Source organism: Papaver somniferum, chromosome 7 (genome assembly GCF_003573695.1).
Source record: "Papaver somniferum cultivar HN1 chromosome 7, ASM357369v1, whole genome shotgun sequence".
Classification (NCBI taxonomy): Eukaryota; Viridiplantae; Streptophyta; class Magnoliopsida; order Ranunculales; family Papaveraceae; genus Papaver; species Papaver somniferum.
The window spans coordinates 73,735,658-73,761,803 of record NC_039364.1 but is presented as its reverse complement, the minus strand read 5'-3'; the positions used below and the strand labels follow the sequence as shown (position 1 = coordinate 73,761,803).

General features: G+C 37.0%; 3 protein-coding genes across 3 annotated transcripts; 1 reads left to right on the top strand and 2 right to left on the bottom strand.

Annotated features, from left to right (window-relative positions):
* Positions 1-15,015: 15,015 nt before the first annotated feature.
* LOC113294766 (uncharacterized mitochondrial protein AtMg00310-like) lies at positions 15,016-15,657 on the bottom strand. Its single transcript, XM_026543143.1, has one exon. The coding sequence runs from the start codon at positions 15,655-15,657 to the stop codon at positions 15,016-15,018; it is 642 nt and encodes a 213-aa protein (XP_026398928.1).
* A 1,562-nt stretch (positions 15,658-17,219) lies between these two features.
* On the top strand, positions 17,220-18,135 carry LOC113297633 (FAS1 domain-containing protein SELMODRAFT_448915-like). The gene has a single exon (XM_026546170.1). It carries the CDS (start codon positions 17,220-17,222, stop codon positions 17,946-17,948), a length of 729 nt encoding a protein of 242 aa, XP_026401955.1. The 3' UTR covers positions 17,949-18,135.
* A 91-nt stretch (positions 18,136-18,226) lies between these two features.
* LOC113297632 (bZIP transcription factor 16-like) lies at positions 18,227-23,181 on the bottom strand. The gene is made up of 13 exons (XM_026546169.1): positions 23,009-23,181; positions 22,684-22,788; positions 22,526-22,612; positions 22,310-22,396; positions 21,403-21,489; positions 21,217-21,273; positions 20,970-21,142; positions 20,802-20,856; positions 20,547-20,589; positions 20,170-20,471; positions 19,323-19,400; positions 19,096-19,221; positions 18,227-18,755 (listed from the first exon to the last, which is right to left on the bottom strand). The coding sequence occupies exons 2-13, from the start codon at positions 22,744-22,746 to the stop codon at positions 18,675-18,677; spliced, it is 1,239 nt and encodes a 412-aa protein (XP_026401954.1). The 5' UTR covers positions 22,747-22,788; positions 23,009-23,181; the 3' UTR covers positions 18,227-18,674.
* Between the last annotated feature and the right edge of the window lie 2,965 nt (positions 23,182-26,146).

Here is a 26,146-nt window from a genome sequence, read left to right as displayed (position 1 = left end):
GTCGTCGTACCTCGCATAACTGAATTTCTTATTATTAAAAATATATATAATAAGGGTGAGGAAAGAGAAACTCCAGGCGATTTATTGGCGACAGAAAGTCTGCAAAACGCTTCCGGCAATATCTCCGGATTTCTCCTGCAGTTTTCCATTAAAGATCTTTCCCTCAATTCCCCTTGTTATACTCTTTCCTGTGATGCCTTTTCATGCATTGTTCTTCACATCACTCCGATCGATTGGGTAGTTACTGGCAGTTACCACCATGCCAAGAATGCGAGCACGTTCTTCATCTCAACCTGCTACAACATCGTCCTCTTTTGCATCTCATGTTGCCCCATATTCACAACCTCATTATGGTCCAATATCGAGATCATCTCCTCCTTAAGATAGACGAATTCACTGTCCATTCAAGAACTATGATGACTACAACGATGGGGTTAACGGCAGGGATATTTCGCAGTTCCTTCCAGAGACACCTTACTGACAAGCACTTCCCGCTTGAAGAAGCAAAACAGAAATGCAGAGAGCGACTGGGCAAAGATAGGGCTACAAACATAGCATGGGAGAAAGTCTTACAACAAATGCATTGTTGGCTATGCAGCCATTGCATGATTATACATGTCTGGAAAAAATCCTGCAAGCATGATAATGAGGTTATTCCTGGACCATATAATGGTAGGTACGTGAATTTTCTTATCTCTGACATACCCAAGCCTCCATGGCAGTCAGTGATTACTCCATCCACTTCGACAGATACCCATTCTGTATCTCTTTCTTTGGAGTTGCTGACTGATGTTTTTCAGAGACAATTTACTACTATTTCATGCATCCCTCCACCTTGCAGACTGAGTTTTTCTAGAACTCTTAAATCATGCCTAGACGCAGTCATTCTTAACCCTAGGGATATATCTTCTTGGATTCGATTACTGCTTCTCCCCATATGCACTCTCAATCTATATATCCCTAAAAATTCTTCAGAGGAACAATCAGGCACTAGAAATAAGCTGCAAGCTGCTTCTATTAACTAAGCTTTGCTGGACTGGCGAGAACCAAATGGATGTTTCAACCTGGTCAACACTTTGCTAGAAAGACCGAAGTGCAGCCAGTTAGGCAAGCCTAAGAGCAAACAGGCACAAGCCAGCGCAAATCTGGAAGCTTGTCGTAAGAAATTGTCTTACGGACACTATACTGCTGCCATTAGGGTGCTTTCCTCATATGGTGTGGCTCCCTGTAATGAGGCAAAACTTTCAGAACTATTGCACAAACACCCTACTGCTCCTCCACCAGCTATTCATGCTGAGGCCATGCCTTGTGATGCTATTACTGTGGATGTTGTGTCTGCTCTCAAGGCCATTAAAAGTTTTCCCAAAGGAACCTCCTGCGGACGAGATGGGTTGAGATCTCAACATCTCCTTGACGCCATGAGTGGCGCAGCTAATGCAGTCGCAGATGAGTTAATAGCCTCAATCACCAAGGTGGTTAATCTGTGGTTATCTGGTAAGTTCCCAACTGCGCTTGGTGAATTTATAGCCAGTGCCCCTCTCACTCCCCTGCAAAATCCTGGTGGTGGTCTTCGACCCATTGTCGTGGGCACCATTTGGAGGAGACTAGTCTCAAAGCTCGCTGCTACTAAAGTGGGGAAAGACATGTCTGTGTACCTCGACGATTATTAATTTGGAGTTGGCGTGCCTTGTCGTGGAGAAAGCATCCTCCATTCGGTCAACAGACTACTAGAGCTCAAGGGCAACAGGTCCGACACATCCATGCTACTCATTGATTTTACAAATGCATTCAACATGGTAGATAGGGCTACACTAATTAAGGAGGTTAGATCTCAATGCTCTGCAATTTCACATTGGGTGGAATTTTGCTACGCAAATCCACCCAGGTTATATTACAAGGATGCTATTTTATCCTCAGCGCAAGGGGTTCAACAGGGTGATCCCCTTGGACCCCTGCTCTTTGCTCTTACACTCAACCTCATTGTGAAGAACATCACATCCAAGTGCAATCTAGACATACATGCATGGTACTTGGACGACGGCACCATCATTGGTGACACCCTAGCGGTATCTAAAGCTTTGCAGATCATCCATACGGAAGGAGCCTGTAGAGGTCTTCACCTCAATATTCACAAAACGGAGGTTTTTGGCCCAATGCAGGCCCTCGAAGTCGCAAGCCAGATATCTTTCCCACTCATATTAGCAGGCCATCATCAGGAGTCAAACTGTTAGGCGGCCTGCAAGTTTAGACTTACAGTTTTGTAAGGACATGGTTTTGCAACGAGTCGAGAAGATAATCCAGCTTATGACTGTAGTGAAGAAGCTTAAAGACCCCCAATATAAGATGTTATTGTTGCGCAATTGCTCCGGTGTCTCCAAACTATATTTTACTATGCGCACATTTGACGATTGCCTATATCAGGCTGTTGATTACCACAGACGGAACTGGTTTTGGCCCCCTGCAGTTTCGTATAGCAACTCTTCCTATGAAAGATGGTGGACTTGGAAGCTACACTATGTCTGACACATCTAAGTACTGTTACTTAGCTTCGTAGTTTCAGACACAACCTGTTCAGCACACCATTCTAAACAGTGTTGCCCCTACAATCCCAAGTGTTACCTCTCAGCAAGCCTTACAGACATACACTCAGGTTTGTGGAATTCAATCCTCTTCGCTCAGCTTCGATGTTACAGCCCCTCATTCCATGCATTATATATATTCCTTGGTTGTAACATATTTTGAAGCTTTCAAGAAACAAATACCCACTACCTTCGCTATGTCTGTACGAGACAATGTGCTTTGGCAGAGCAACAAGATGAAGCACGCGCAAGACTACTTACTGGAGATACCCATCTGTGGCTTAAACCAGACACTCAACCCTCGTCAGTTTAGATGCATCCTCAGCTATCGCCTTGGCATCCCGTTATTCGTTGAAGGCAGCCACTACACCAGTTGCAATAGGGAGATGAACATATATGGGGATCATGCACTCCACTGCGCCAGCGAGGTCGAGCTTAAGTTTCGTCACGATCTGGTACAAGACATCTTTGTCGACATATGTTTCAGAGATGGAATTTCAGCCAGGAAGGAAGCGTCACTAGGTCTCTTCTCAGGGAATAACACTACTTTGCTACCTGCTGACTTACTAGTTTATAAGTGGGACAATGGGAAGGATACGTGCTTTGGCATCACAGGTGTCTCGCCTTTCACGAATGGCATTCGTTACTTCACACCCGGCCAGGCCATCGCAGTTCTTCGCAAGCACAACGAATATCTTACCACCTTTGAAGCACATGGATACGAGTTGGGTATTCTTCCTTTCGCCACTCTAGTTGAACTACGCGAAGACGCTACCACTTTCTTGAAGAGACTGAAGAACTGTCTTGCTAACAATAATGCCAACTGTGACATTGGCAACTTTGTATTTCATAAAGCAGGCATTGCAATTCAAAAGGGCGTTGGCGCCCAGTTGGTGGCTAGACTACCAACAAATTCTGTATAAATAACTCTATGTTTATTTTCAATAAAGGCCCTCGAAGGTGATTCTTCAATGTAACAATAATAATAATTATTATTATTATTATTGTTAGAAAAAATCAAACTAAAATTAAGTAAGTATTTTATATATAAGTTAAAAAAAATCAATGAAATAGTATATAAATTAGTTTGAAAATAAAAAATAATAATTTGTAAAGAATAACATATAAAGAAAAAAAATTGATGATATATAAGTTTAAGGGTCATTTTGTCATTAAGAAAATAAAATAAGGATAGGAAAGAAAAGGAAAATATCAAATTAGGGTGGGACCACTGCTTATATTTTGGAGTTTTTAAAAGCTCTTTCTCCACAACTTTTGAAAGTTGGGGAATTTTGGAAGTGTTTTGCATAAAAAGCACTTTGTAAAAGCTTTACCAAACATTAAGATGAAAAATTGTTACTATAAATACATTTTGAAAAAACTAAGAACTACCGAACTCAGCCTTAACTAGGTTATATATTATGTAAATTATGTCCATCGATTGGACCTAAAATCTGAACGATGAAGATGAAGAAGATGATTCAGAATTGATTTTGTTGATGATAAATTTCGTTAGTTTATCTTTTTCTTTGACGAGGTAAGTAATTGAGTTCTCTATTTCATCAGAATCAAATGATAATTGGTTTAGTTTAGTTATATGAAATTGGGTGAAGGATTAACGCGAAAATAGAGGGTATTTTGAACGTTTAGATTGATTAAAGAAATGATTTTTTGATGTGGGTTCAATTAGTTTAGATTCAATTAGTTTAGATTGATAACAAAACTGAGTTTTTTAATTAGTATGAGATGCATAAATAGATAAATTGTTGTTGGAGCTGAAGCTTGCTTTAATCTGTTCTTCATCAAATGCAAGTTATAAGGTGTTTAGTAGAACTAAGCTGATGTCCATATAGATTTATTGCGTTGAAAGTTATTTGTCCAAGAAGTTTATATATAGATGTGGAAGCAATGATGAATAAGCTGTAACTTATTGAGCTTTGATAGAAAATCACCATGGACTATAGAGGATTTAGCAAACTTTTTAAAATCCTGTTGTTGTGCAACACCTGATACAACCAAACTAAAATACATTCTTTTCTTTATCATTTGTCTATCCTGATATTTTCGGATCACAAAACTGAACTTTTTGATATGGATTCAATTAGTTTAGATTGATTATAGAACTGAGTTTTTTAATTAGTATGAGATGCACAAATAGATAAATTGTTGTTGGACCTGAAGCCGACTTTAATTTGTTCTTTATCAATTTCGACAAAAGTTATAATATCATTTTGGATTTGTTTTTGTTGATTGAGAACAATGATCTAAATCTTAAATGTAGCGACACGTTCAGTTTTTTGACACCTTCTCGATTTCCTAATATCACATGCATTTTTTGAAAAAAACCTTGTTCATAGCATCAATAGGTCATTGAACTCCCAAAGTATTTGTAAAATTATTGATCGAAACTCATATATGGGTACTGCAAGCAAACGAGTAAAGCTTCATAAACCCTTGCTTCATTTGGTTCTAAAGGAATGTTATTTGGCAAATCACTAGACCTGACAAAGAAAAAGAATACCACGAGAATACAATTGCAAATTAGGCATTATATTCTATTTTTCATCATTCTTAGGAAAAACACTAGACCTAGATTAACCAAACTAATCATTTTGTTTACTCAAGTTCCAAACTTTATCAATTGTGAAAAAATTATGCTATTCATTGTGCTTATAACTCTGGATTTTTAGTAGTTAGCGGTGTGAATGATCTTAAGCTCTCAATTCATGATCTTGTTTTCAGGTACCATTAATCATTCTTTTTGCGCGTGCACAATTGGTAACAAGAAGTAAGTCTCTAAACGAGTTATATGCATAATTTTTCAAGATGTTTCCTTTTGGGAACAACATATATGGTTCACAAGACCATACTATGGTAATAATTCTGATTTTCAGTCTCACTCTTACAATAACTTCCAACGATATGCGGGATAAAATCAAAACCAATCTTTTGGCTATGATGACTATTCTACAATGTATTGTGATTATTCTCATACATCGCAACAAAATTTTGGCGGTTATGTAAGTGGATAATCACAAGGATGGGGGGATAGTTATACTTCGCATATGTTCCAATCTAGTTTCATGCAGATGTTTGAAGAATTCAAGGATTTGCAACATACATGGAACCATATTAGCTCAACTCCCAATGTGCAGAGTTTCGTACCAAGTGAAACATATGATAGTGTATTTAGACTTGTCATCGTACTTATGATCTTTCACCCATTCAGCGGGAAGAGACGTGGTCTACAGAACCTATTGTGGGTAGTAGCGGAAAACGTGTTAACATAAAGAAACTCTTTAAACAATATGAACAGTTGGAAGAAGAGGGAGAAACGTAAGAGACTCTTCAAGCAATTTCCAGGTCCATACATATGGAGGTTAACCGCCGTGTGGATAATGGAGAAGGGCCCCAAGAAAGATTCCAAAAATGATGAACCTTAGGAAAATATTGATAATGACGGTGCAACTAGCTCAACTCATGATCATAATGATCATTCTCCTATTCAAAAGGAAGAAGCCGAGTCCAGAAACAATATAATTATTAATGGTAAGACTTATGTTGTGTATGAGAGCGGTGATGATTATGACTTTTTTGTGTATCCTACTCCAAATCCAGAGATAGTCGATACTTTGAATGAGAAGTCAACTCGTAATGAAAAACATAAGGATTACAATAATTTGCTTATGAAAGATTTTCTGATTTCTTTTTAGATGAGGACGACTTAGTTATAGAAGAAACCAGTGAATGTCTTAACAAGAGTTTGAGTGAGAATATTGATACTTGTGATGCGAGAACAAGAGTGTCCAGCAGTACCGAGGATCCCATGATACATGAGGTTTTGCAAGGTTTCTATAATGCTTTACATGAATCTCCATCTAGAGATGATCCTCCCAAACTTTGAAGTAGTTTCTCATAGAGTTGGTAATCCATCTTTTAGGAAAATACCTCATTTGGGGCTGGAATTGTGTGCTTCAAAAGTTTTATCTGATTTTCTTGCTTCTAAGTTCCACCATATGTGTTTGAGTCTAATACCATGCAGGTTTGTCGAGAGGAACGAGTAGAAATGCCTTCCTCTTATGTTTTGTATACACTTCCGAGTGTAGAAAAGGCTAAGTGTGGGGGTGACTCTCTTAGGTTGATAATTTCACTTTTCCCACCATTTGCTAATATTTTTGCGAAGCTATTGCTATATATGCAGATTTTTTTATGGGTAGATCCCCAAATTTTCAGATTGTTGATATACGGGGAATCTATTTTGAACGTTACTTGTATGCGTCAATCAGGTGACAATTGCAATTCTTACTTCCTTGTCTTTTTCAAGTATTCCTCTTATTATTCTTGCAATGGTTTGAAACATTGAGGACAATGTTTGATTTAAGTGCGGGGGTAGGGTTTCATAAAAAAATTGACGTATATAAAACTCTAAGTCTTAGAGATTTTTGAATAATTTAGAATGAACACTAGGCTTTCTAAGTAGATGGAATTTTTTTTTGAATATGAGGTATATTTCAGCTGAGTCAGGGATTAGATGCCAACTAAATAGCTTGTTTAGTGTTTATCCTCCATCGCTCAAAAATAGCTATGAGTTGGAGCATAGCTTTTGTGGGTATATCTCTTATAAACCCTCACGAGACTATAACTCATCCGCTAGGGACACCTAGGAGTATAAAGGCTTGTTATACATGCAAAGTGTAATTGTATCCTCAACGAAAGGGAGTTGTTGTATTCTGGTTTTGTTTTGTTTTCTCGAGGACTAGCAAAGATTAAGTGTGGAGGAATTTGATAAGTGCCTAAAATACATCTTTTGAATATCAATTATTTACACTTTTCTTAACTATTTCTCTTGTAGTTTTTGTATATTATGCTTCTTTTGCATTTTGTAGATACTTTGGAGTCATGCCAAAAGAAACAAGGTAAAAAAACACTAAATCCATTGCTTGGTGATCATGGGAGTTGAGAACAAAGAACTACTGAAGCACCTGGTTGTTTCTACTCGGGCCTAGAAACAACTCTTCAGAATTGTTATGGACAGACAACATTTAGATAGAGAGAACCTCCCTTCTTATAATCTTGTACCAGAAAACTAGGTCGAGAGTTATTCTCGGGTCACAACCCAGTTCTTTTGTCGTTTCTCCTTGTGTTGAACCAAGTATGCTGTCGCTCGAGCCATGGTTCCCGTGAGAGGTTGATACACCACCAACTTTTTCTTAAACAACCTGTATAAACTAAACTCGAATATAATTCCGAGAGGTCAACTTAACGAATCTCAATCAATGAATTATACGAAGAGCTTATATCGATTTCTGTCACAATTAGAAAGTTTACATAACCGAATATGTGAACCTGATTATGTGTGAGAGTACTTGGACGATTCCAAAGATCAATATCCAAGAACCAATCAAGTCGTATCCAACAAACAAGGATGGATGTATCTACTTTGATTGATTAACGTACAACCTGTGATATTTCAATTATAAAGATAAACAATATATTACGGAAAAAGAAATAACACAGATACCAGAATTTTTTTAACGAGGAAACCGCAAATGCAGAAAAAACCCGGGACCTAGTGCAGACTTGAACACCAAACTGTATTAAACCGCTACAGACACTAGCCTACTATCAGAACTTCTGACTCGAATGTAGTTGAGACCGAATGAAACCGTCACAACAATTCAGTTACATGTCACGTTCCTTACGCCTCTTGAATCCCAGCAGGACTCCGCCCAAATGATTCCCTTAGCTAACGTCCTTTATAGCCTAAGAGTTGCTTTAACTTAATTGAAGACTTAAAATCAATCTTCCTTCCATAGATAGGCCTATTTGTGATTTCCGTTCTGATCAAAGATCAGTGTGAGGTAGGAAATCGATTGTAATATAAAAAGTCTAGCAAACCTCAAAATCCGGTCTTATGACTCCCTAAGAGCAGCCTGGATTATTATTCACCTCACAAGTCGAAACTTGTGGAATCACAAAGTATGAGACGAAGATACTTTGTGGTTTTTATCTATCTTGTTTGAGTGAGAAACTCAACAATCAAAACAAGATCAGGATACTCGAACTATCAAGATAAAGAGAGTTAGACCTGGCTTCACATATCCCCACGTGAAGTCTTTTTAGTCGCTAAACCCTAAAAGGGTTTGAAGGAGAGCAAGACTCTAGTTTACAACTAGGACACACAAGAATACTGTTAGGGATTCAAAAATCCCAGTTGTTAGAAGTTCTCCTTTTATAGACTTTCAAGAGCAAGGTTGCTTTAGGTTTACGCTAAGATAACTTTGGAACCAAGCAATCAATAATCACTGTTAGATGAAAAACTTGACTTGAGATTAACATATCAGAATATGCACTCTGGTAAGGATGGACCATAACCGAACCGTGTATAATGACATGTTCATGTAGGTTAGTCGAAACTATCCAATTGAACTATATACTTAACCATTTTCATATCACACTTTAAGACTTTTCATGAATAATACATATGATCAAAAATGTCTAGATAATGTTTTTAGAGGGTTGATCAAATGTCGATTATCTCATAGAAATAATTTTGATGCATCCGAAAATATTCGACAGGGTGAGTATGGTTAGGATGGACCATAACCGAACCGTGTATAATGGCCTATTCATGTAGGTTGGTCGAAACTATCCAATTGAGCTATATACTTAACCATTTTCATATAACACTTTAAGACTTTTCATGAATAATACATATGATCAAAAATGTCTAGATAATGTTTTTAGAGAGTTGATCAAATATCGATTATCTCATAGAAATAATTTTGATGCATCTGAAAATATTCGACAGGGTAAGTACATGTACTGTGCATGTTTGTGAATGTCTTTTTCATGGTACGTGTATCGGGTATGGATACCCTTAAGACAAAAAACAACTTCAGGAAGTCACAGATAGTTTATGGTTTGCATACCTGGTATGCATACCATTTTCGGTATCAAAACCAACAGATCTTTACTGGTTTGCGTACTGGGTGTGCGTACCGTTCCTGGTTCACGAGTCACAGACTTTCTATGGTACGGATACCGGGTATGTGTATCACAAAGTCGTTGCCGAACTATAGCTACGGCGGTACGTGTACTGGGTACATGTACCGCGGAGTTCATACTTATAACAGTTCTCCCAGTATGTGAACTGGTATGGATACTTCCATGTATCTAGATTAATAGTAGTTCTATATCTCTCTAATAATCAATCCGAAACATTCCCGAATAACATCAATGACACATATCACTATTCCAGGCTATTTTCAAATGATTAAATCTTAAATCATAATTTAAGTCATGAACAATAAATTTTTCTTAACCAAATTCATCAAGTATGAACAAATGTTCTTAAGTATAAGTAGTCATATTTCAAGAACAATATATAAGATAAAGTTGACTCGAAATTTATGTTATGCATGTACTGTCTAATTTAGTCATGCGATAATGTCTCATAGATAAAAGGTTAAAACTTGAAAAACAGGAGGTTCAGTCTTCACTTACCTTTTGATGTTGAAGTTCTCCAAAGCTCATGTCGATCTTCACCTTCAACCGATAGAACGCAAAGATATCTGATTCTCAACTACACACTTCTATCCTAATCCGAGACCTGACTAAATGTAGACTATAAATTAAGATATAATTTTGACAACTAAGTTTGACAACAAGCTTGAGATAACAACACTTGTGAGTTCGACCGAGCAATGCTCTAACACAATGGAGTCCGTGAAACTGATTTTTAAGAAGAGTACATGGACGATCTCAAAAATCAATATCCAAGATAAATCAAGTGGTATACAATATATTCAGATCTGAAGTTTTCCAAGTATGAAACTTGTTATCTTTCTTTCAAGATACGAATTTTACAAAAAACAAGTCTCGTAATGAATATTATTTATACGGATGTATCTATTAGAATTGAATAGTACTACTTGTACAAATCATATTATAAAGATAAATAATATAATGTGAAAAAGAAAAAACACAAGACACCAGAAGTTTTGTTAACGAGGAAAATGCAATTGCAGAAAAACCCCAGGACCTCGTCCAAATTTGAATACCAATTGTATTAAGCCGCTACAGACACTAACCTACTATCAGACTTCAGACTGGAATGCAGTTGAGACCGAATCCACCCTCTAAGCGACTCAGTTACAATCTCTCTCCTTACGTCTCTTGAACCTCACAAAGCTCTACGCATTTTATTCCCTTAGCTGACGTCCTTTACAACCTATGATTTGCTTCAACCTAAGTTAAGACTTTTGAGACCAATCTACCTCTAACAGATAAGCCTATTTGATTTCCCTTTAGATCAAAGATCAAGGTTTGGAAACCTGTTTGTAGTAGACAGATCTATCAAACCTCATAAATTCTTAACACTTTATACTTAGTTAGCTGACAAGCCTGGATTCTTAAGCACCTCTCAATAAAAATATTGAACTAATCAATTAAGAATAGTTTTCAGACATCTATCTTGAGAAATCACAAAGTCTGATACTAATAGAACTTTGTGATTCTATCATCTTGCATGAAAGAGATTACGAGAACCTCGATAGTAGAAAAGCAAAATCATGATACATGAACTATCAAGGTAAAGAGATTCGTATCTGGCTTCACGAATCCACAAATGAAGTCTTTAAATTGTAGGCCTAATTATGTTTTTCAGAGGAAACCTAAGACAATAGAGGATGACTCTAGCAATCAACTAGGACATATAGTGTCGGAGATTGAATTTCCCAGTTGAATGAGTATCTTCAAGACTGGGGGTTGCTTAAAAGTCAAGCTAAGATAACTTGAGATTCAAGCAAACACTTTCTCTGTTTAGATGAAACACTAATTAGGGTTTCAAGTAAGCATGTGAGAAGCTTGTCTTGAAAGCAATATATGTTAGACTTCAGATTGGAATGTAGTTGGGACTGAATCAACCTTCCAAGAGATTCAATTACAATCGTGTTCCTTACGTCTCTTGAACCTCGCAAGGCTCTACGCAATTGGTTCCCTTTGCTGACGTGCTTTATAGCTTAAGAGTTGCTTTAACTTAAGTGAAGACTTTTGATACCAATCTGCCTTTAACAGATAAGCCTATTTGATTTCCCTTTAAATTAAATATCAAGGCCTGGAAATATATTTGCAATATACAAAGTTAGAAACCCTCGCAAATCCGAAACACTTACATTTAGTTAGCCGAGAAGCCTGGATTCTTAACCACCTCTCAAGAACAATCTGAACTAATTAATTAAGAATAGTTTTCAGATATCAATCTTGAGGAATCACAAAGTCTGAGATAAAAAGAACTTTCACAAAGTTCTGAGGAATCATCACAAAGGCCAACGGTTCAAAATAGATAGTTTACAAACTCGTTGGCCTTTTACCAATTTCAGATTGCCACGGTTCGTGAACCGAGTTGGTGAAATATCCTATATTTAACTTAAGGTTTGTGAACTGGTCCGCCAACCTTCTTGTATTCCAGAAAGTCAGATATATATGGTTTGCGAGATGGTTCGCAAACCTACCCTGAGTCCAAATTAAAATAGTTCTGAATTTCCCTCTTTGATGTTTGAAACCTTCCCAAAACACATAGATAAGAATTCATTGCTTAGGAAATTTTCAAACTATCCACAAAATTAATTCTTGAACAATAAATCGCTTTGAACTAATATTGTTAAGGATCAATGGATATCCATTGCTTGAATCATATTTCGATATATTTAACAAGACAAGCTTGACTCGAAATTTCTTCTTTGCAATAAATGTACTAAAAGCCATACAACATAGTGTTTGTGTATAAATAGAATGGTTCAGTTTTGACATACCTTGTTGATGAAGTTCTCCAAATGTCTTCGTCTATCTTCAGTTTTCGAAGGTGATGTATGATACTCAACTACCAATTTCTATATTAGTCTTAGACTTGACTTAGTAGACTAGAAATTAAGATATAGTTTTGTTCATTTAACATTGACAACAAGCTTGAGATAACAAAACTTGCCAGTTCAACCGAGCAGTGCTCTAACAATAAACATCCAGGAGCTAAGAACTAAAACATAATACACGTTTTTTTCGTAGCCCAAGCAGTTAGGTGATGATGCGCTCTATTACAATTTCTCATAATAAAACGAAATAACCATCCAGGAGATGAGAACTAAAACATAATACACGTTTTTTTTCATAGCTCAAGAAGCTAAGTGATGCGCTCCGATATTACAAATTCTCGGAATAAAACGACACTGAAATCTCTTAATACTAGAAACTTGGAATTCAACATTTTTATTTCAAGCATAGAGGTAGTAGACCCATCAAAAATCTCATAGAGAATTTTTCTATCGAGACACGAGCATCACTCTCCAAGAAAACATGTGAAATCTTTAGTCCCGCATCTTTCTTCAGAGCAATAATTCTGTCATGTAGCTCTCCTACTTATTCTGCAAAGACACGAGAATAGACAATGGGAATATTAGCCCCTACCATGCTGAGAATTGAGATACCTTGTGATTAGCTAATTACACCATATTATTGGACAAGTCCACTATATCCCCCTTTAACTCTATTTGCTAAACTCAATTTCATAAAAACTTGTATCTAAATCAAATTCAAGCAAAAGAAAAAGTCAAATCTCAAAGTTGTGTAGAGCGAGGGGTGAGGATTCTCATTTACACCGGAGGAGTTTAGAAATTTTGGTCAAATCTGGTGTCACGGTATGGAAAAGACCATTTTAGTCCCAAAATTTACAAAACATTCCTTCATACGAAGGAGTGTGTGAAAAGGAAGACTATAAGCGCATTTCCAACATTGGGTGTAAAAAATCCTATATGGAAGTCTTTTAAAACCCTGATCTAGGAGAGTATAGGACCTCGTAGCTAATAAACTATCTCTAATAGTATATGAGTTAACCTTTAGAACATCTTATGTGATAAAATCTTTACCAGAATAAACATGGAGGTCATTCATGAAGTCTAGTTAAGACTTTCTTTAAAATCTTTGTATTTAGTATATCATCCCTCCTATTTTGTAGGATGGGGATGAATTTATTTTTTTTGGGAATCTAAAATGTTATGTATCATGAAAAATTAAAATATGTGCCTTCTATTAGAGATTATCTGAGCCTAAAGATGAGCAGCTTGGATGTGGGGGAACATCTTCAGCCAAAAAGAAGTGGGGCGGGATTGTTTTCTTCACCAATCACTCTATCATTTGTTTTATTCACCCATCTTTTTTTTTTAATAAGAAACAGGGAGACCCTGAAGTTTACATAATTGAGTACTGGCTACCGATATCCACTGGTAGATGATTCATGTAATACAAAAAAGAATCATCATTCCAACATTTTGTTAAACCTTCCCTAGTACTGACTACCGCTATATTTTTGGTAATAAAGTTTTCAAAAACCGGAATTAAGTTAAGAGTTTTAATTCCTTTCATACATAAGCGAAAAATCAAGCTTGTATCATCCTGCCATCTTTTGGAGTTTTTTGTTATCTTGGTAATTGCTTTACTAGCTGCTTCAAGAACTTTCAAGTTATCTCCTTCAACGTGTACCATCTGGAGCTTTAAGTCGCGAATCCACTTGATTGTCGATGAAGCTGCTCTTGCCTCTAACTCCTCTTTACTTGTTCCTGCGATATGGATGCACTTGGCTCCTGAGTAGGCACATGTATGGTCAGAGCAAGTTAGAGCTATGCCTGAAATATTTGTACTAGTATCCATTATAACAACAACATTTATTTTCATAGACAATATGGTTGGGTTTAACGTATAATACGACTTAGAGATGTCTATCTCATCCATTTTTTCTAAGTGCCATCTACTTCTAGTATTATCCTTCACTAAGGTAGTAATACTATATTTAGTGACATCTACATTTGGCCTGATTTTCCTAAACACTAAATCACATCTAGTTTTCCAAACATCCCACATGATTGTTGCCATAGTTTCTGGCCAGTTTAGGATTCCTTTGTCCCTAACGTCGGTTCTTGTAAACCAGTTTGTAAACCATCCAAGGAACTGTACCTGATTATTCAAAACAAAAACAGGATTAAAGCCAATACTAGTGAATAGACATAAAAGTAAAATCACATTCCATAAAGATATGGTTAAGTGATTCTTCCTACTGTCCACACATAGGACACAACTTGTTTATGTATGGTAGAATTCTCCTAATCCTCTCATTGAGTGGTGGAATAGCATGAACACATTTCCAAAGGAAAGTTTTGATCCTCGGTATAGTGTTGAGATTCCACACCCTTCCCCAAAGGTTTCTGTCATTGTGCTGCTCTAACTGATCATTTGTTACAATCTGGGTATAGAGGGACTTAGTGCTAAACTTCCCATTTGCTTCTAGATTCCACACTAGTTTATCTTCCTCTCTCTCTGAAATTTTGATCTTACTAATTGTTTCCACTACCTCTCTTTGGAAGCAAGTTTTCAACACATTTGTATTTCATTTCCATCTGTCCCCAATGCACTCCATTAACTCAGCAACATAAGTAACACTCATGCTTTGTTCATTCAAAGGCTTAGGATTGCCAGCTATCTCAATGCACCACCAATCCTCCCAGATTCGTATTGTCTTCCCATTTCCCACCACCCAAGTAGAGTTGTACCTGATTTTGGGCATTTCTTTGTTGATGTTTTTCCAACCCCAAGAAGAAGTTGCATGACACACTATCTCGTTGTTAAGGAGACTATGTTCCGGATAGTACTTGTTCTTCATTACCTGAGCTAGCATAGCATCTGGATCCTGTACAAGTCTCCAATTGATCTTTGCTAACATTGCACTGTTGAAACTCCGAAGATTAAGAAATCCCATCACCCCTAACTCCTTTGGGATGCAAACTTTACCCCAAGCTTTTGGATAGATTCCTCTAATAACAGAGACATCTTTTCCCCAAAAAAAATCTCGCTGAATGTTGTCAATCTTGTTAGAAACTTCAACTGGGATTCTAAAGCAATTCATTTGATACATAGGAACAGTAGTAGAAGAAGTATGAATTAAAGTAGATTTAGCAGCACAAGACAGATTCTTAGGTTTCCAAATTTGGAGCTTTTTCTCAACTCTATCAATAACACTTTTAAAGGACATTACTTAGGTTTTATTCACCCATCACTCAAATCATTTTTTCCGGAAAACTCACTCTATCAGATCTACTCTCTTTCATTTTAACAAAGATAGGGTCACAGCCCTTGCTCTTAAACTGGCTTCCTTTACGCCCATGGTCTAGATCCCGATTTCAGAAACACAACTGTCCATAATACCAATACTGAACCTATTTGTGGTGTGTGAAGAGAAGAACCAAGTAACATGGTTGTTGCAAGGCAATTGTTTTCATGAAAGATTCCATCCACTCCGGTGGATGACTATGTTGTATTGGGTTAGGCGAGGCGCCTGGCCCTTCGCCTAGCCTAGGCTCTCTAGGCGCCCAGAGAAAAATTAGAAAACAAAAAATTTGGTCATACTTGGGCGCCTAAGGCGCCCCTTGTGCGACTCGTGCGCCTAAGGCGCCTTTTACATCACAGGTGGATGATCCACGCCTATAAAAGTTTATTCCTTGTTAACCTACCGTTTAACTTTTTGTTGAGGGGTAAAAAACTAATGATAAAAAAAATAAAAAAAAAGACATTTTAGATTCGGATTATGGACCACTTCCTCCTGAAGAAAAATCCCCCCACAAGGCAAGTTCAGTTCAAAAAGCACAATACTTAACCGTGTATGCCATATCATGTAACTTGTGAATTTATGATTTTATGGAACACACTTGGTTGAGTTCAGTTCAACAAGCACAATACTCCTTGGCATCAGCTGTGAGGAAAAACGGGAAAAACAGTTCTGTAGAGTCTTCCAGGCCTACTGTTAAAATCTGTAATTTGGTTACCAAGTCCACAATAATTCTATCAACTTCGACAACTGCTAGAGAATTATTTTGACAATAAACCAGAATTCTTGAGCTGGTACAAAGTGAAGATTTTATCAGAACTGTAAGGGATTGCAGAAAGGTATTCTTCAAATGGTGCAGAGACAATTGAATCATCAATTATCGCAAAATGCCTAAGAATGCAAAGAGAAGAAACAATCAGCTTACTCCTTATAACATATATAGTTTAATAATTGATTCAGATACAAAAGGCCATTTGCATAAACTAGTGTACAGATTAAAATTCTGAGGTATGTATCCTCATTTTATTTTGGTAATGGTCCACATATTCCAGCACTGATGCAGTTCATTGCAAACCCCCTATCCAACTTTTTATATCAGTCAAGATTTTGGACTGTTCCAAAAATTGTATGGAAACTCGTTTTTATATGCAACCAAATACACTCCTACCATCTTCCTGAAATGAAGTTTTATCATCAATATTGGAGCATGCTGGATTTAACATAATTGCAAGTGTTGCTTTAGACGTCAGGATACAATGACTTATCTTAATGACATGTAAACCTTGCTTATCAAAAATCCTAATCATGCAGGAAGGATGATTAATGAAACTGGTTGTTAAAAATAGTGGAGATTCATGACCAACCTAACTTACACCAGATGTAAGACCTAACATACACGGGATACTGATGCGAAAGGCGGAAAAAAAGAAATCACAGGGGATTCACTGCAAGAGAGACATTTTCTTTTCAATAATCTAACAAAAGAATTCATGGCGACTTACCACAGGTATTTGATCCTGTTGATGATGAGTCGGATATTATCAACATCTGTGGCAGAAAGTTTTTCGACAAAGGATGACTTAGTTGTTGCCATCAAAGAAATGCAGAAAGCCAACCACTTCAGCTTGGTGATGCTTCTTAATATGTTGCCATCAGATAAGTTACCGGAAAATATCACGTTCTTGATGCCCAATGATCGATTGCTATCAAATATCTCAATGCCTGAACATGAAATTGCTGAGTTCATACAGAGGCATTCAATTCCTTCTCCTCTTCTTTTAGATCAGATGAAACATTTTCCTACTGGTTCTATGATCCCAACATCGAAGCCCAATTTTATGCTCAAGATATCAAACAATGGAAACAGAAGAAGCTTTTATCTCAATGATATCCTGATTATTAGCCCGGATATCTGCACTGCAGGGTTTTCAATCAGATGCCATGGAATAAATGGGGTGCTGTTGAGTACAGAACCTGAGCAAAATGGTACTGCATTGCCTCCTTCATCCCACTGTGTGACAAGTCCAAATAGTGCACCTGGAGCTGAACCTAGTCCAACGCAGTCATCACCTTTAGAAGATTCCCAGGATCTGGTTCCCGCAATCTCCCCGTCACCCAATCACTCGGGATTCCACACGTCAGAATCCTCACAAGCACTTGTTGTACTGTTATTGCACTCTGTAATGACCTGTATGATACTATCACTGGTGTACTACTAATTATTGAAACTTCTATGAAAAGAATTAGTTAACCGAAAGACAGTCTAACACCCTATGCACAGTCCAAATGGATGAGATAATATGTTTATCTGTATTTTTTTTTTAATTATATGTGCTACTAAGTCCTAATCGGAAGACTCGAAATCTAACTTAATAACAGGAGAGGTACATATGATTGATGGATAGAAGAATTCATGGAATATTAGACTTAAAATTATAATCAACTTCTGGAAGTATTTTATGCTCAATAAAAACGGTCAGAGAAGTAAAGGTCCACATAAAATCCTAAATAGAGACTAGATAAATATATCATTAGTACTTTTTGTTCAACAGGTACAAGAAGTACAAAAAAAAAAAAACACTCCTCAACTACGTAAAAGCTTCATACACACAAGGCAAACCTAAAGTTTATTAGTTTCTCCTTTCTCCCTCTCACTCTCTTAAAGTACAGGTGTCATCTACCACAAGTAATACGAAGACGGCAGTGTACCAAACTGCTATGCTCACTGTAGCTAGAGACAAATACTACCCACTGCCGCCTCTGACACAATTGACCGTCAATTATTTGGCCAAAGTGACAAGAACGATTACAGGTATACACAGAGTTGGTGACCAGAAAGTCAGACCTTTGACAAATTTTGAGAACCATCCTACCTATATAAATAAGAAGTTGCTAGTGATACTAATTGGGTTAGAGTATTCCCCCATTAAGATGGGGTCTCCGAATCAATTTTCACCTACTTGCTGAACCTTCTCACCCAGATGTTCCTCACCTTCAGATCCTCTTGGGATTTGCCCAAGTCTCTCCTGCAAAATAAAATTCCTATGAATAAGCTGACTTACCAAGATTACCTATATTTTATTTAGCTCGTCTATAAATAAGGAACGTATGTTTCCACTTGGCTTTTCGTATATTTTGGTTTGCATTCAACAAAGGAAGGTGTAGAACTTAATTACTGCACAGATAACATCTCATTTAATGATTTAATATATATACAGTTCTAACAGTCTACTAACATCCAGCCCATGCCTATTTCTCGAACTGCCTTGTGGACTCCCGACAAAGTAACGTTTGGAGAGTATGTTCAATAGTTCAAACTGTAAAGTTCGGTCCTTCTGTAAAAGTTAGTGTCAGGTAAAGGATCACCTTGAGAGAGCTATTCTGGACGAGAAGCTGCTCATACTCGCTTCTGATGTGACTAACTTGTGATTTCAGTCCAGAGTTTTCTTCTTTCAGAACTTCCACACGCTGAGCCAACTCTTCACATTCCGCCTGAAACTCAAGACCAGCAGTAAGTAACCAAAATCTCTGCGTAAAGCCAAATCTGGGGGAGTCTGGAAAAGGCAATTCTTTTATTACAGCAGATTTGGTACCTGCTTGCGTAACCTAGATCGACGGGCTGATTCCCTGTTTGACTGCTTTCTTCTCTGCCTTTTAAGTTCTCTTTCATCCTGAAATATTAAAAAAATTCAAGTGCATTAGCAGTCAGTATCAGTTTCTCTGTGAAGGAGATATGGCCCTACACAAGAGCCACTCAGTGGCCAATCAAATTCTCTTTCTACTTATAACCCTTGCTGCGTTGACATTTTCAGTGAGCCTACACATGATAAGGTGTAGACACATGTTCTGCATTGATCATATGTATGCAAAAAATATGCACTGCTAAACAAGACTTCAAAAGGAAAGCGTCGAATCTGAGTGGTCAACTAGGACACAGCCAGCAACTTCATAGTGATTGAAAGAGAGTTAGAAAATTTACTATGATTTTCTGTACCTTCATGATATTCCTACCACAATTCGTTTTATTTGTCTGACGTTATATTACTATTTGTTCACAGAGCACATTGCAGTTACCCGATGAAAGAGAAGAGAAATATTCAAATGGGTGAACTTGTAAAGAAATTTGTTCCTCGACAAAATGAAAAATAGAGTGGGAACAAAACAGACACTTTTGTTCACGCATAGAGTAAAGAAGAACACCCAGTAACAAAATAAGAAAGCAAGAGGTTACACACACAGATACATAAAAGTCAGCATCACAACAGAAGATGCTGAAGAAAGTAATCTCTTTATTATATATAGCATTGCACTTCAACCAGCTAACCTTTTTATACACAAAAAACATAATTTTCTGAGTTCGAGTATGATTGGTAAAGATATCTGTTCACCGAATTGGATAACCAATTGCCATAAAGAACTGCAGTAAGAGCGACAACTGACCTGTATCCATAGCTCGGGCTGAACACCCTCACGGGACCCAATGAGACCATTAGGAACCACTGACCCAGGAACAGTTGCTGGGGAAACTTTCCCATGCACGGCAGGTAAAGAGGACGGAGTTGGAGCACCCCAATAGTCCATCCCGATATTTAAGTTGGTGGTGGGACCAGCAACAGTTCCAGGAACCCCCACTGGTGGCATAGGCATAATAGTCATTGCTTGATTCAACATTGGATGATGTGGAGTACCAGATACCTCATTATGAGAACCAGGGGCAGAGCTTCCGTTTTGAGATGATTCCCCTGAAATGCAATTCACTGTAACTTCTCACCAATCACAATATCGAATTTTAAATATTAGAAGGGAACCAGACATACCTTCTAACGAATCTTTCCCACGGTGTGCCTTTGGTTGCGAGTCCTGTAAAATTTAGACAATTGTAAGGCAATAACCACCCACATTCTTAATAACCATTCCCAACTAATCTAGTATCAGACTCCAATCACTAAGTTGTCAAGAAAGTACACGAAGGTCTAGATGGCAATAACAATACTAATGGTTTCTTCCCTTTAGTAGGTTATAATCCAACCAACTAATAAAGAACTAAGGTGGATGAGTAGTAATGGACTTACATTCTGGGAATTTGCATCACTTCCTTCACTTGAACCTCCACTCGCACTCTCTGCACTGCATATCTCAGAGGTAGAATCCGAAGCACCAAAGGTGTTAATCAGCATAGGTAGATTCAGAAGCTAGCCTCGTTCATCAATCACATTATTCAACCAGGAAGTAGTTCATACCTTTGGGAATAAGCACCATTCGCTGATGTCCCTGATGTTTTAACCTTTTCATTATTGTTCTTGCCCGTAATCATATTCAAACTGCCTAAACTGTCTTTTGATCTCTTCAGCGGACTTTTCTCCTTACCATCCGATGATTTCCCATCTGCTTCTGCCCCAGCAGTCATAGTTACCTAAAGGAGAAGTCCAACATTATAGTCCAACATTATGGAGAATCGACATGCGAATTATGGTTTGAGTCACTTACAGAAGCTTCTGGGCCACCTGGAGATGGCATAGCATAAGGACTGAAGGGGAGTGAACCCTGTTGAAGACCAAATATTATGACCAGGGGTTGGTGGCATCCAGAACTGTTAGGAACTTAAAGAATATTCTACACGATGTGAAAAGATTATGATTTACAGCTTTCAGAACAGATAGACGGATACACTACCGGAGGCATTGATGGGTGAGCGTACATTCCTCCATGTGGATACATCACATATGGAGGTGGTGGGGTCCCGTATGGAGGCATAAGATGCTGCAAACAGCAAATTTTCAGAGGTTGTTCAAAAATGAAGAAAGAAAACTGAAAGAACCAGTGTTTCAACCCTCCCACAACTAGTTTGCAAGTAATGAATATGATACCTTCTTCACCAATAGTGAACTACATTAGTGCACAAACGGAAAAAGGGGGAAAGCCAAACTAAAGAGACACTACTCTTATAAATCAATTCGCCATTTGCTAATGATGATAAATTCCAATCTAAATAACAAAATTGAGAGTAATTGTAAAAAGTATATTCAGCAACGATATCGAACCCCTCTCATTACCCCAACACTTAAAAATCTCAGACACTAGGAGTTCTTATCAAAATGGAGAAGACAAATGTAGCACTAAGACACCTGGCCTCATATCAGTGCCACTTCTTTAAGGGTACTGGAACTTCCTCGCAAACATGCAAGGATTTAACAGAGTTGCATTATTTTCCATGTGGAGAGTCCGGTGACTATGGAGTTTATAGACAATATTGTACTTACCAGCTCAGGTCAAATATTTGAAGCAAAACCACTACAGTTGTCAGGTTCAAGAGCATTTGAATTGTAACATCCAGCACCTTTACTCGAGTCGCATATTTGAATAACTAATACGAACAAGAGAACATACACAGGGGCTAGGTGGTTTCAACTTTCTATTTTTTTCTTCTTAAGTTTAATAATTCGCTTTCATATTACTACAAAATTCTATTACATATTAAATATTTAGCTACGCTAAAGAAAAGGTGCTAATAGAAGTCAAACCAGCACTGAATATGCTAATCAACCTACAGAATATAGATGGGGGAACAATAGTTGATTACCTGAGCTCCCCACATATAAGGATGAGGTTGAGGACTCGATGCAACAGAAGAATGAAAGAATCCATGAGGAGGCATTGGAGAATAAGCCTAAAAAGAGACAAATTTTGAGAAGAATTAAAACCATGAAGATAGAAAAAGGAACTCTAGCAGTCCCAACTAACAAACTCTTGCTAAATTGAGATAACAAGGTTTGAAAAAAAAGTTTCACTCAAGAACCTGAAATCCAGTCCAGTCTGGATACACTGCAGCATTACTAGTAGGAGGAGGTTGTTGTTGCTGCTGCTGAGGCTGGGGCTGCTGCTCCTGCACAAATCAACAAAAATGTTAACTTGGGAAAATGAGATTGAAATGAAGAAGAAGACACAAATTTGGACCTGAGAAGCGGATGTTTTGGACGAAGCCGCCTTTGGCGTCGAGTTCCCCTCCCCACTGACCATTATTCAAAGTAAACCCACCTCCAAGAATTTTATCAGGAAAACCTGCAAATCTCGACTTAGTAGTTGAGTCAAAAAAAAAAATAACAAAAAAAAAAAAACTAAACCCTAGCTAAAACAAATGAGCACATTCAGCTAGATATAAAAAGCCATAAATCTTTTGGTGTAAATGAATCAAATTTAGTAATTTCCTAAATAAACCAATGTTACTTAATAATATCATGAAAGTTTCATTGATTAAAGCAGCAACAATATAAATACTAACCAATTCATCAAAAGCAATTCCAGGTTTTCTTGGTGATTTTACTTAAAATCAATTGGAACAAAGAATTAGAATGATTTAGGGCTCGAAGTGAGACCAATTTGTGTGTTTAGGTTTAGTGAGAAACAAAAACTAATAACTAAGTAATGACCCTCTTTGCTGTTCTCGCTCGTCTCTCTCTCTCTCTTTCAGCTCCTCTACTACTCGTAGTACATACGAGATACGAGGTAGTATGACTCGGATTCCTGTACACGTATACGTATAAGTTGATGGGACGAGACTGTATAATCTTTTTTTTTTTAACGGTCTGCGAGTTATACCCCAAATGTATCATTATTGCATCTTTTAATGTAAAAGATGGATGTTTTTATTAATCGGAGATAAGCGAATTGTCCGACAACAGTTCACACTCAATGATACTGGGAAGACTATCTAACCAAATCCTAGTAACACCAAACTTTCTGCTGAACTTTGCAAGAATATCAACAGTTTTATGACATTTTTTTGAAACAAACTGACATTACTATCTATGCATAGTTTTCAATCTATCTATAGCATCTAGTAGAATAGTCTCATTCTCCCATGATATCACTGGAGCAGCCTTATTAACATAGCCTTCAATTCCTTGAAGATCTGTCTCTAACACAATCTGAGTCGACTGCATTTTTATACTCCAATTGGCAGCATCAAAGAATGCAAGACATTCTGCTTGCTCAAAGTTCTTTATTCCTGCATAGCACTTTGAGCGACAGCCCCTCCATGTTCCTGCAAAATCACGTAGGATAAGTGCAATACCCGTTAGTCAAGTGTTGGAATCAAAAGATGCATCGCAGTTAATTTTGAGAAAAAGAAAGGCAGGTGGTTTCCGATGTGGTGCTATGTGCAGAGTGTTTTGTTTTATGTTTCCCACTGTATGGATTCTCCATATAATTAGAGAAGCTTAATCCGGTCACGATGGATGAGATAGTCGAGGAAAAATCATTATCTTAAGTACACATAAAATCCTTCACACGTGTTAAGATGAAATAATACATCAAACGTACAAGTTTTGGCACCACTATTTTCTTCATGAATTATTTTGTGTAGTTCTTTGCTTAAAGGCTTTTTCCATTAAGACAATTAATACATCTACGGCAGAAGTTTATGCACAACAACTTTCTGAGTTTCTAATAGGATATTGATTTTCTTTTTCTTTTCCTTTCTGAAGCAATATGATATTGAGGATGATATGCAATGTACAAGTTTTTTCACATTTTACATGCTTAGGTTTTCTGGACTAGTTGTATTGTACTCGCGTTCATATATGGCAAAATTATCCGTGTTGTTTAGCCTTATTTGCCAACGACCTCTTTCCAGTGTGGTTACTATTATCTCCTGCGTGGATTGTCTTATGGGTGTTAGTATGTTCTTCTCAAGATGCGTACCTCAATAACGACTCCATGTATGATCGAATGTAAAGTATATCGTTTTGAGTTTCGTATTGCAGTGCTCTGGCTATAATCTTGTTCCTTCCTCTTGTTTGCCGAAAATATCGCTTCTGCTAAATACTTGATGATCATGTGTCTCCAGTCATTACGTCTGATGTTCCCTTCGTTATGGTCAGTACTTGCTTTTCTTCTTCACTCGAACTTGATGGCATACCCATTCTTCCAATAGATATGCTCTGTAAATAGGTATCGTTGAATCATAGACGTGTGCAAGCTCATATTACACCAGAATTGTACCAATGTAAATAGTTACAAAATCAGATCATTTTCCTAAATAACATGCGTTAGGTTCTGTAACAAATTTTGGTAATAATTCAGATTATGGGTGAAATACATATTTTTTATATTGTTTTTCATTTCGATGGCATATTTGGGTTGGTACAGATTTTGAGACATAAAGCATATCGTGGGACAAAATGTACATATTAGTCAAATAACAGATTTTGGGTTACATAAAAGTTTTAGGCTGCTTTTATTTTTCAAAAGCACTTTCAAAACATATTTATGATATTTTTTCATCTTAGTATTTGGTGAAGTTTTTGCAAAGTGTTTTTTTATGAAAAACACTTCTGATATTCTCCAACTTTCATAAGCTATGGAGGAGGAGTTTTTAAAAGCTCCGAAAGCAAAAGTTGTGGTCCCACTTTTATTTGATGTTTTTTTTTTCTTTTCTATCCTTATTTTATTTTATATAAATGACAAAAGTTACCCTTCAATTTATATACCATTTAATTGAACCTTTTTTTAACTTCTCAATAATAAAAGTAGGAGCAAAAATTAATAATTATTTAATTTTAGTTTTTTCGGAAAATTACATCTATAATAAAAAGTGGTTAAGTAAAATAATTGTTAGAGCATAGCTCGGTTGAACCCATCAAGGCGTTGGTATGTCAAGTTTGGTTGTCATATTTTAGTGAATCAAAACTCACGTAAAGAGTCGCTTGATTATTTACTAGGGTCAGCTTCGTATAGGTTAGCTAGAAAATTACTAGGATATGAGACTTACAAGTATTACGTGAAGACTTGAAGAATGTGAAGAAGTAAAGAGCTACAACGACGACATCATCCTTCCACTTGAGGTTAGTAATATTTGACTTGAACTATTTCATAACGTATCTTTTAAGTCGTGCATATTGAAAACATAACTGCGAAGCTGTGAATGATTATGCTCTAGTTAGACATAGTATTAAGGAATTACAATACGAAGTATAACGTCTATCTTTTGAACTACATATCTAAGACATCGACATAATCGTATGAATGCTATTGTGATTATGTGTATGGGTATAGGTGAAGATTTCGTCCTAGGAAACAATGTTTTACATTTGTTTAAAGGAAGTACAATTCATAAACTTGTTTTATGAATCAAAAGGGAAATCGCTAGGCTTATTAGTATTATTATTCATTGCAAATATTTGGATTACCAATATGTGTATTTAGTATAACCGCTCATAACTTGTTTATATATCTTGGTAAAACTATTCACAATGATGACTTTTGTATTTGTATGATTTTTATTAGTGAAACCGATCTTAAGTCATCACCTGAGATAATATGATCGATATGTGTAATTGGTGTGACCATTCCTAATCATTGGGTAACCGATCCTAGAACTTCGTTGGGACTAATCACAAGATGTGTAATCGATCGTTGT